This window comes from Haliaeetus albicilla, chromosome 7 (genome assembly GCF_947461875.1).
Source record: "Haliaeetus albicilla chromosome 7, bHalAlb1.1, whole genome shotgun sequence".
Taxonomy (NCBI): Eukaryota; Metazoa; Chordata; class Aves; order Accipitriformes; family Accipitridae; genus Haliaeetus; species Haliaeetus albicilla.
The window spans coordinates 24,026,859-24,039,063 of NC_091489.1; the positions used below are offsets into that span (position 1 = coordinate 24,026,859).

Here is a 12,205-nt window from a genome sequence, read left to right on the forward strand (position 1 = left end):
TGTATCTATTCATTGCTGAGTACTGTTCTGAAAGAGAAATGTAAGTTGTGGTATTAAGCAAAACAAGCCCTTTTCCTCAGCAACTACATTTTTATGTCAGTGTTTGTATTATCCCTGAAGTACAGATATCTATTAGTTTGTAACTATGTCTTATTTCAGAATACCTCACAGGGATTATGTAGGAAGCATAGCAGACTCTCTCTGTGTAACCATGCAGCACACTGGGTAAGCTCTTCAGATCCACACTAACCATCAACAGCTGAAAAATGGTGACATTTGAACAATGGAAAACTGGTTTTACTTTCACTCCATGTCCTTCAAAGTACTGAAAAACACTCCTCACAGGAACTGCAACCTTCCATTTGATGTTAAGACTATACAATAAATACATATCAACAAAAGCAACATCCTAGCTAGGAAAATTTTAAGAATAAAAACTAATTATCTTTCACTGATCTACTCAATGACAGAATATTACATATTTAATTTGTTCCTCACCTCCTAGGTGGTCTGTTTACTTTTTGCAATTAACATATCTTGAAATTAATGTTTTCATATTTTCAATTATTTTTAATATATTAAAATTAGGAATAAATTAGTTGTTTGGACACCAAAGTCTGCTTGAGGAAAAATGTCTTTAAAGCAGAAATACTTAAGATACAAAAAACCTGCTGCATATTATTAAATTGTGTTTTATAGCTTACTATGTTATGTTGTAAAAAATCAATTCTGTCTTTTTTATATACTCAACTAAATTTTCAGTCATGAATCACATTCTTACTGATGTCAAATATGCTTTTGTGCTTTCCTGTTGGATTTACTTCATCAGTTTTATCCCATTGTCTGCACATATTTTTGGAAGTCATTTATGGAAAATCTTATTTTTGCTTATTTTCAGCTACTGATAACAGCTCTCCACGAAAACACATCACTACTTCAAACACCATTTTGTTGAAAAATAAAAGGACAATAGCCTTTTGAATAGAATTACATTATGGTATGAAAATTGCAAAAATTATCCTGTACAATAAAGCAAATAATACATACCTCATAATCACAGAATCACGAATCACAGAATCACACAAGGTGATGAGAAGGTTTTACTTACTTTCAGTATTAGGAGATGAATGATTGAATTCTAAACACCATGTTGCTGTCCTTAAAGCTCCCCGTCACTTTCTAATGAAAAGTTTTTTACACATTTCCCAATATTAAAGCTCAAAGTCAGGGATGTTAGAATTTGCCCTCAAAACAATGAAATATTATTCTGAAATGAAAATTTCCACTTTCGAACTATATTTACATTGGTTATTTCCCTCTCAGTCAGCTTGTTCTCCTCCTTATCCACACACAGAATGTATCAATATAGATTTTCAGCTATAACTGGTACTACAAAATTAATGTAAAAATGCTATCTCATTATGAAGAATGCTGTACTAATGGTCAATGTTTCAACAGTAGAAGAATACCAAATACAGAAGAAACTGCCCAATGTAGTGATATGCGATGAGTTATGCTGCTAGAACTAAAGAGAACATCCCATCAAGTTCTAATGTAAGACTAGTGAAAAAGAATCAATAGGGGACCACTCTGTTCTTGGTAGTGAATGGAAAATATTTGATGTGTGTAAGAAACCACTGGATCATCACTTTCTAGTCACTGTCCATAAAGAGCTTGGCTTCTAGGTTAATAACTAAAATGTGTTTCTCTGCCATGCTTAAAAGAATCATTTTTATAAGTCAATATTCTACCACACGACTCTGCTAAGAAATAGTGCTTCAGGGAAAGACTTTGCTGATTAGCACACAATACCTGTTGCTTTTTATGTAGGCAAAGAGTTATTAAGCATACTGCATGCATAAAATTGCAGCAGCTGTGGATAAACTCAACACAAACAGTGAATTAATTACTAATTTCGAATGTTAAGAAATAGCTCCTGGGAAGCTGCCCAAGACATTTTTATCCAAAAGCAGTATGACTGCCACATTATTAATTAAAATTTGGGAAGAGTGCCACAGATATGCAAGAAACTCAAGAGCAGTAACTCACAACCTAATAGAGTGGAGAAAATAGAGTCTAGCTTACAAATAGTCTATCAAGGAAATTAAAATAAGAAATGAAACAGACCTAGAGGTATTTTGAAATTATAGGAAAAGAAGAAAGAAAGACAGATAACAGATAAAATCAAAGAATGATTCATTATTTTAGAAGAAGTGATTCACTGTCATGCAAGTAAGAAGGAGTTGTAAAAGAAACCGACACACGGTATGTTTAATTTTGCAGGATGTAGAATCTGGACAATTAAAACAGCATTTACTTGGTTACCATTGCTGTTTCCAATGTGAGAAAATGTTTAATTGCTGTATGAATAAAATCAATCACATTTAGGTCAAACCATCTGTGGACAGAGAAGCAGGAGAGTATCTAAAGGAGACAAGTGCTAGTCTTTCTCTTCATTTAAGCCAGTGTCACTTTAAAAACATTTCAGACAAACTGGCCAAACTCCATATTTCAGATTGTATTTGAGCCCTCTTCTTCCCTGATGATGAAGGTGTAATATTGCTGTATTTTTTGCTTGACACTGTAAGTGCATTTTTTAAAAAGAGCAAACCAAGGGATGTTGACCATCTATCCAACTATCAATTGGTTTCCAATTTTACTTTCAGTCTTCTATTTCTTCTCAGTATTATTTTGAGTTCATAGAGTGATGCTATCGTATCTAGTTTCTATTTCAGATACAGATGACTCCATTCCTCTGTTCTTCTTTCTTCTGTAATTCTTTCTTCTTTGTGGGTATCCCCCAAACCTGTTGCTGACAAACTTATCTTCAGTCTTACACAACATACCACCAGGAGCACCTTGTTCTTTGTTTGAGACATGGGTGTTGAGTAGCTGCCTGGCTAACATTGTAAAATGTAATGTGGAAGCATAAACTGCAGCACTAAATCCTAACTCAAGGTTATTAAAGTTTAAGTAACTAAAAAGTTACTTAAATGATTCAAATAATTTAAGCCTAACAGCAGCAATCTACAAGAATCAATTTTGTTTGTAACGTGTTCCGTTCATAAAGTTATTGATCTCCCTCAGAAATGTGAAGCTTGCAAATATAATGCATTTGTCATTAAGCTGAAACTTTTTATCTTTATATATATATATATAAAAAATTAGCAAGCAAGCTAATTAACAAATATTAACAACTGTTCAAGTAGTGTATCTTAGACTCACATCTTGCCTATCTTAGACACCTCTTAGATCTTGCCTGTCTTACACACACATTTTAGGACAGGATGAACACCTTTAAGTGTCTCCCGTTTCAGAGAGACTGGAGAAGGTACCTTCATGACAAGGTCAGACTGGACACCGAACCTGTACACAGTTCCACTGAAATGTAAATCGACCCACTAATGTTCTGCTACTTAAAAAGACATCTGTTTGAGGTATTATTTGAGCAGCAAGGAGCATTACCTTTTATCATATTATTATACTTCTCTCCAGATAAAATAGATGTTTGTAGTCTGATATTTCAATTTCCATATTGCTACTGCTAGATTGCAGGGGAACTGTAATGGAACTTTAACCTCCAACTTGGCATGTATTCCAGACATATGAGTTCTGGCTGTGCAAAAAGTAAGAGTAACCTGCTGGGTGGTTTCCACCAAGGAACAGACTTTTTGAAGTTTTTCTACCTCAGAGATAGCACATGGAAGTCTGATATATAAACTTCTTACTAGACACTCAGGAGAATCTTTTTTTTTTTTATTCAGTTTACAGGCTGAATACAGCTTGGCATGTGATAACTTTCTTTAATGTATATATAATATCATTTTAAATTATATTACTATAAACAAATTCTCCTTGAAACAAGTCTACAAAAATCTTTATGAATGGATCCTAAAAATATTTAGGTGAAATACTTAATGCTAAAGGCATATTTAACATAAGAAGATTTACATAATGCTCCCTTTGATGTTCAGAGGGTCTACTGAATATCTGCACCGTGATATAAAGAATTGACCAATCATTCAGGTGAAGGTGTATATATTGAGAAGCTCAACTCATTCCAGCATTCTCTGGTCTTCTGTGGGATTTGAGGTGACATGCAACAGCCGCCATGAGGTGGGTGGTCTGAAGAAGGACAATTTGTTGGTTTGCTGTTTTGTTTGCTTTAAAGAATAAACTGGACTCTACTTTGAGAATGAAGCTTCAACATTATTGTCACTGTCACGTCAAATATTAACTCCTGAATACATACCCTGTGGGGCTAGTATGCAGATGCAGAGAAATCTTCTGGTGCAGATGTCTGTAGGATCTGCTGAAGACAGTGGATGCTGCTCTGTAACATACTGTCAAAGCCTGTTTACCTGCTGTGCATATTGCTGCACCTCAGCAGGTGTTTTGCCTCTGCCTTTATTCATATTGATCTTTTATGCTTCTCATATTTTTAAACATGCTTTTAAAATGTGCAGCTACCAAGTTGCTATGTGTTGTGGCACTTATTAGCCATGGTAATATGCAATTCTTTGTTGTGTATGGATTTCTGTTTCTAACATTAGTTCTGATCCTTTTTTAGATCTTTTCATCTTATTAGATGCATAACACTCCAGTCTGGCCCAAACTCTAGGTAACAAAAAGTAAATACTGTTTTTGTATTTTCTGTGCACTTCAAGGAAAGAAGATAACTGCTTGAATACACATACACATAGAAAGAACTACAGCTGGATACAGTGTTTTGTCTGTATTAAGTAATTTTCAAATTTCACTGTTTCTGATGTATTAGTAGAACTGCATTAACTCCCTCCTGTGTTTATTGTGATGTCCTAGCTACCTATAGTTACTAAAAACCCTATTGAAATCACATTTTAAAACATTTTAAAATGAGTTTTTCAAAATTCATTAAAACACAGTTTCTTCTTCTCTGAAACTAAAAAATAAGTTATTTAAACTCTGTTCCAATATAGCTGTTTTCCTTCTCCTATTGGCTTTAGATAAATATATATTAACATGTACAAACCCAGAAAATTAAATGCATGTATTTGGCCAAGATGCATCTGTGTCCACATAGGACTGAGAAAAGTGGGCATAATAATACTACACTTTCTTAATGTGGTATCAGTGAAGAACATCCATTCAAATACTATGGATAGAGAAAGCCAGATGTAGCACTCATGTAAAAATAATTCAGAAGAGAATTCTGTTCGGACTGTGAAAATGACACTTCTCATAAATTCTTTAGGCATTGTCATACCAGGATTGAGTTGAAGCCAAACAGGCATTGATTCTTGCTTTGAATACCAGTTGATTGACTGCTGTTGTAAACCATTTAATGGGACTCATATTCAAAAGACAGCTGAAAGAATAACTGTCTCATTTTAGCATTCTGAGATGTCAGTAACATAGCAAGTTCAAGAAGAGAGATTTAAACAAATAATTTGAAAAAACATTGCAATATCTACCAAATATACTACTAAACAGCTTTCATTTGTAATGAGTTATTTACCAAATTCCTTAATCAGATACATATTCCAAAATATTCTGAAGTGTATTTGTGAAAAGCGGAGCCTCAATTTTACCTAAATGAAAAATTTCATAGCATGTTAAATAATCTTGTAATTTCTCTTTAAGCATTTGGATGCACATAAATAATATTTGAATGTACATACATGTACAGAAGACATTAGATATATAATTATATACACAGATGTAAACATAACTATGAGACATGCATAATACAAGGCAGTAAGTATAATATATTTAGATAGATAAATAGATAGATATGTATAAATACATCTCACTCTGATTTTGACTGCTCTGAATTTTGCAATAGTGCTGTCACTAATTTAAACAGACATTCTACACTTCCTTTGCTCTGTACTGCCTTTGATTTGTTTTGTAACAGCCTACCTAAGCTAAATAAAGGTGGCCCTAAGAGCAAACAAAAACATTAACAGCAAATGGCATTTGTGAAGCGCCTGACATGTTTAAAGTATGGCGTAAGTATTTGTTATGTGTTTGTGTGGCGCAGGTTTTTTTGGTGGCGGGGGAGGGGCCGCAGGGACAGCTCCTGTGAGAAGCTTCTAGAAGCTCCCCCGGCTCCAAGTCGGACCCGCCTCTGGCCCAGGCCGACCCAGTCGGCAACAGTGGGATAGCACCTCTGGGAGAACAGGTTTAAGAAGGGGAACCCACAGTGAGTGGGGGGATTGGAATGTGAGAAGAACCCCTCTGCGGATACCGAGGCCAGTGAGGAAGGAGGGGGAGGAGGGGCGCCTGAGGAGGTGGATGTCCCTGCAGCCCGCGGTCAGACGGCAGGCTGTGTCCCTGCAGCCCGTGGAGGTCCACGGTGGAGCGGAGGCCCCCCAAGATGGCCGTGACTCCATGGGAAAGCCCACGCTGGAGCAGCTGGTGACTGAAGATCGGCCCGCGGAAAGGACCCACGCCAGGGAAGTTTGGGAAGAACTGAAGCCCACGGAAAGGACTCACGCCAGGGAAGTTTGTGAGGAACTGCAGCCCGCGGAGAGGACTCACATTGGAGAAGTTCGTGAAGGACTGTCTCCCGTGGGAGGTACCCCATGGTGGAGCAGGGGACAAGTGAGGAGTCCTCCCCCTGAGGAGGCAGGAGCAGCAGAGACAAGGTGTGGCGAGCTGACCCCAACCTCCATTCCCCATCCCTCTGTGCCGCTGGGGGGAGGAGGTGGAGAGAACCGGGAATGGAGTTGAGCCGGGAAGGAGGGAGGGGTGGGGGGAAGGCGTTTTAAGATTTGGGGTTTACTTCTCATTATCCTTGTTTTGATTTGATTGGTAGTAAATTAAATTGATTCTGTTTCTCCCCTGAGTTGAACCTGTCTTTTGCCTGTGACCATAAGTGGTGAGTGATCCCTCCCAGTCCTTATCTCGACCCACGAGCCTGCCTTTAGATTTTCTTCTCACCCCACCATGGCTGGAGGGGGGAGGGAGTGAGCAGCTGCGTGGTGCTTTGTTACCGGCTGGGCTTAAACCACAACAGTATTTAATCATAAGTCCTCAAAACAGTCCTCCAGACCAGTGAGCACTTCCACCAGCAGTGCTGCAGCACAGGGAAACAAGTTACCACAAGGCAGAAACCAGGTTGGCACCAAAGCCATACCCAGAGTCCTGGAACCAGCACTAACTTTTAATAGTGCTGTTTATGTAAAGCTAGGCCAAACAACAGAAACTTAGAAGTAGTACTAACTGTTCATGAACACCCTTTGTCTCCAACACAGTGTTAGTTTTATAGCATTAAGAATGAAACAATCCAGCTTGAAAAGTGGCTGAAAACCAGCAGATGAGGCACCAGGTATAACCTGCCTATTAACCAGGTATAGTTTTTATGATTATAAAAAAACCAATATGTGCTTAGGAAAAATGAAGTATAATGCATTATTCACATGTATTTCTGTCAATGATAAGCCTTTGAAAGATGGATCTTTCCATCAAAATTAGGTCAACTGGAAGAGGTGCCTGGATAAGAAGTTTTCCTTTTATTTTATGCTCATCGTACCTTTAAAGGTTTTGCAGAATCTGGGGATGGACACGGTACCTTCATAAAGTCTTCAAATTCTTGAGATTTCTTAGTCCTTAACACTGTATCTTCATAACAAACAGAAGTTTTCATCTTTTTGAGATTCCTTATTACTTAAGGATGAAGACAGGGCTTTCCTTTAAAACTGTCCACACAAGAAAAGATTCCAGTGAAGATGTTTCTATTCAGCTAGTTGGGATGGCAACGGTCTTGGAAGATTTCCCTGATGTTGCATGTTTTGTTCTTTCTTTCTGAGGATATGATCATTCCTTGGTCATGAACATTTTCATTACTCAGGCTAGTATGTTTTGGAGTGGGAAACGTTAGATCCACTGAATAATTTGTTTGCTGGAATGATTTCTGGTCAAATTTTTTTTTTCATTTTTCTGTGTATTACCAGAAATCTCGAAAATGTTGCAAGGTATATGAGAACAAATTTATCATAGTCTTCAAGTAAACATTATATTGCTGAGGCTCCTTGTAAAAGATTTTTCACATTTCTTTCCTGTTATTAGAGGATCCATACAAGAACAGATACTCTCTTTTCCTTAAGTAGATCAAAGTTAAGACTTTGCTTTATTAAGATTTATTAAGACTGTCCATATTCTTGCTGAGATGGAGCTATTGCTCATTGACAACATGCCAAATAGAGATTTGCTCTATTTCTAAATTTCTATTTCTAAAGAAAAAAGACAAAGTTAAGTCTTCAGTGAACTTTTAGTATGAATTTCAGTATCCTATGCCTTCTAACATCACTACATTCAACCTTTGACATGACTGCAACAAAGAAAAAAATAATCCCAAAAACATAAAAACCAAGCTGTACCAGTCCAAAGAAGAAAAAATATAACCTGACCTCCAAAGACCATGACCTGTTCCCTGCTATAAACCTGCCTTTTGAGACTCACCTCTAACATGACATATATAAAAAAATCAGCCTAATTAGGAGAGGTGAAAAAAGCAATTAATATAAAAAATTTTGCATTTTGCTGTATTACTACTTGACCATCTTCCCATGTCATCTGATTTCTTAGAGATCTGCAGGTGCAGGAATGGTATTTTTAAAGATATTCCCAACACATCACACAATAAATTCCTAAATTTAAAGGGATGACTGCATTTAAGAAAAAATCCTCAACGTTCTCCAGTTATTCCACTTAGAGTGTTTTAACTCATGTTCTTAATATAACTAATAGCAGTCCTAAGATCCATTATCAGCTACTGGGAACTAAGCACCACAGAGAGTTTTATTGTACAAGCCATTATCCCATAGTCTCTCAGTCCATAGACCTTCCATGTATACCATCTGAAGTTCCAGCTATACAGGACGTGTGGCAGAAATGAGAAGACAAGCCTAGACTATTAATCATAGGGATGTGAAGCTTCTGTTCAGATAAAGCAGGAGGACACAGCTGTGATTTCTAACGTTGTAATGATCTAGGCAAGGTGTCTGTACAATGTTTGAAGTCTTGATGGTATTCTGAACAGTTATTATGAAATCTGTTGTACCACTGAAATGCTCTCTGTATATGAATATAGTCCAAGTAAGGTCACATCTCTGCCAAACCACAGACGTTTCACTGAGCTTTAATCATCTATTATTACCACATCTAATCTAACTTAGTCACACAGGCTGTCTCTACAGTCAACAGAGAGATGAGCAGCTCTGGAGAGTGATACATCTCACTTATCTTAAACAGTCATTTCAGGATGAGAAATGGAACTGGATTCTGGGGATGGACAGTTGAACACAAACTTTAGCTGTCAGCAAGAAGCACTGCACAGTGTTCCTGGAGAGTCAGGGTTGAAGGACAGACTTCTGTCAGACTCCATGGATATTATTAGAAGAACTGCCTAATATATGCTCCAGAAACAAAATGGCTTTTCAGGCATATAACTTATAGACACAATTGATATAAGAGGAAAATGATGTACTTACCAAAAACAATAGAGGACTCACAGTAGTAGTAACCATTTGGTTGCTTTTTTTTCAACATGGAGCAAAGATCTAGGCGGTGCAGGATTTCAACTCCAAAATAATGGCTTTTAAAATCTTCGTACAAGCTTGAGTCAATTTTTTTCACCTTTAAACAGCAACATAATATTCAATTAGCCATTCTACTAGAAGACTGAATTTTCATATTTAATTTCTGTAGTTTTCATTTTAACCAGAGGTATAGTTAGGATGGAAAACTACTTCAAGATGCAAAAAGAATACTGAAACAATAATGTGCCAAATCTTCTGTTTTAGTTAAGCACTGTCTGCTGCAGAACTTAAACAAGGAAATAAAGGTGTCATTACTTCTCCTTTCTACCCCTTCCTCTTCAGTCCTGTAGGAAACAGTTCGACATACACAATGCTACAACTGCTCTAACTTCCAATGGTTTGCAACAGTCTTCATGGAACATGCAACTGGAAATTATTCTTGCTGTCATCACTGAGCATGCTACTACAAGGAAGAATCTCAAATGTTTGTCCAGGGCAGTTTTCTGGGTCTTTAAAATCACCAAACAGGAAAATGTGGTTGTATTTAACTAGCACTAGACTTTTTATCCCAGTAAATCTAAAAACTTACAGTGATTTATAGTATCAGTATCATTATGTAGTTTTGCATATATGAAGTGGAACATAATAAATATTCTATTAGGCTGTTTTCAGAAAACCTCATTTCAGTAGTTATTTTAAGAGTTTAGGGCTCCTCGTTCCATCATATTTTCAATAAAAATAGATGATCTCTGTAGAAATTCAGTATTTTCTCCTTCAATCTACCTCACAATAATGCTGTTTGCTTTTTAAAAATTGTTGCTATATGCTAAGGGATATTACGAGCAACTGCTGCCTCCAGCAGCTCCAGCCCAGGGCTCCCTACTGCCTGGATGCTGGAGTCCAGCCCCATGCCCCAGGGAACCAGGGTCTCTTATGGATGTACCTGCTGCTTTCATGTCCCAGAGACATGTATATCATGCTCAGGGGACATGGAGACAGCTGGCTACACAGGCTGCCACAGACAAGGTGCTGCCTTCAACAGCACCCACATACATGGCTCACATGAGACAGAAGTGTGGACAGCTCCCAGCAGAGACAGAAGGTCACTGGTGCAGGCACACATATGACTCTCTCCAGGTTCACAAGCATGTGCACGTTTGTGCATCTCCCAAGCACTGTCACAGCTCCTCTGTCCGCCTGGCACCCCTGCCCAGATCCCAGGCCTCCTTACCCACCCCACAGGTCCCCTACTTGCTGGCTGGTCTAGCTCAAGGTTTGGTAGTGAACACCCGCACCTCTCACACAAACACTGTTTGGGGAAGATATAGACATCTGCCCCCAGCAGTCAGCACCCAGCACACTGGCGTGGTCAGACAAGAGCACCCACCAGCCCCGTTTTACACGACTGACCCCTTTTACACCCCATTCTGTCCAGTCCTCCTTCGTTCCTCTCCATCCCCTTCCCCTGCACATCCCCCATCCGTTTGCACAGTCCCACCAACACCCTGGACCCTCAGCTTTACATCCCCAAAAGCTGCAAAGTTCCGGTTTGCCTGCAGTTTCTTGACAGGCCATCAATTAATGTGACTGACAAGGTTTGTTTCTTGATTTTGTGTACTATGTTTGATAGGTTTGTGTCTCTGTGTATTTTGTTTACAGCTTCTCCCTTTCCCTTACTCTTCCATTTGACAAAGTCCTCAACCAGACAATCCTATTGAAATAAACATCCCCACACTCGACATGCCCTTATCAGTCCCTGTGGCTGACCAGCTTTGGCTCTTGTTACTGCCTCCCTTATCATACACTGGTCAAGTTTGTGTCTCTGTATGTGTTGTTTAGAGCCTCCTCCTTTCATTACTATACCCTTCTGCACTGAAAGGGTCCTTCACCAGACACCCTAAAGGAGACAGATGCTGTCTCCTTCCTCGCACCCTGACACTATATCCATTCATGTGAGCATGACGCTCACGCATTTCTTGTGGTGCTTCATTCACAATTACTCATATGCAAGATGGGCTCTCTCTAATTTAGAGACTTTTGGCCGTCTTTAGTAAATTAGACTTTTGGTCCCCTAAAGTCTAATTTCGAGAAGGTCAGAAATTTCCTTAATCTCTGAAATAATGACATCTAGTGGTGGATGTTTTTCATTTTGTGTACAGTCTTCTTGGAAGTCTAAATTTATTCCAGCCTCACTGTCATTATTCAAAATTTGATATTCTATGGCTAGTTTAGTCTTACATACTAAGGTTATTTTGAAATTAAATCATTATTCTTTGCTTTTTGGCTGACAGTTCTTTGAAATACATTTAGACATCAATCAGTAATAAAAAAAGACCTTTTCAGCCAGGAGAACACTTGTCAATAATGTGAAGCCTTGAGTACTTGTGGAACAAAATGAAGAAAAGATCAAAATCACTACTTCACGCTCCAATAAAAAAATACCATTTACAAGAGGTTGGGATGTTGCTTATCAAAAACAGATTGGTAAGGTGTGAATCAAATGTTGAATGCTCAGGAATTGAGTTATGCTTGTGATGCACTACTGAAAGATATTTGGAAAAGCAGCCAAGGAAAAACTGTATGATATTTTTAGTAACTTGGAGCAATTTCTGGAGCAGTCTGCAATGGTTGCAATGAGATGTGAAAGGATGAAACAACGCAGGTGCATGGGAAGGTCATGG

At 38.1% G+C, this 12,205-nt stretch overlaps 1 protein-coding gene across 5 annotated transcripts in view; it reads right to left on the bottom strand.

Annotated features, from left to right (window-relative positions):
• Positions 1–12,205, bottom strand: part of AKAP7 (A-kinase anchoring protein 7) — a 90,049-nt gene that overhangs the window by 43,295 nt on the left and 34,549 nt on the right. For 4 of the 5 annotated variants that reach the window (XM_069787324.1, XM_069787322.1, XM_069787323.1 and 1 more), the window contains exon 7: positions 9,477–9,621. In XM_069787324.1, coding sequence (XP_069643425.1) covers positions 9,477–9,621 — 145 coding nt within the window. Of the gene's footprint in view, positions 1–7,978; positions 8,217–9,476; positions 9,622–12,205 lie in introns of those variants that run through there. The other variant, XM_069787326.1, reaches the window with a different exon arrangement.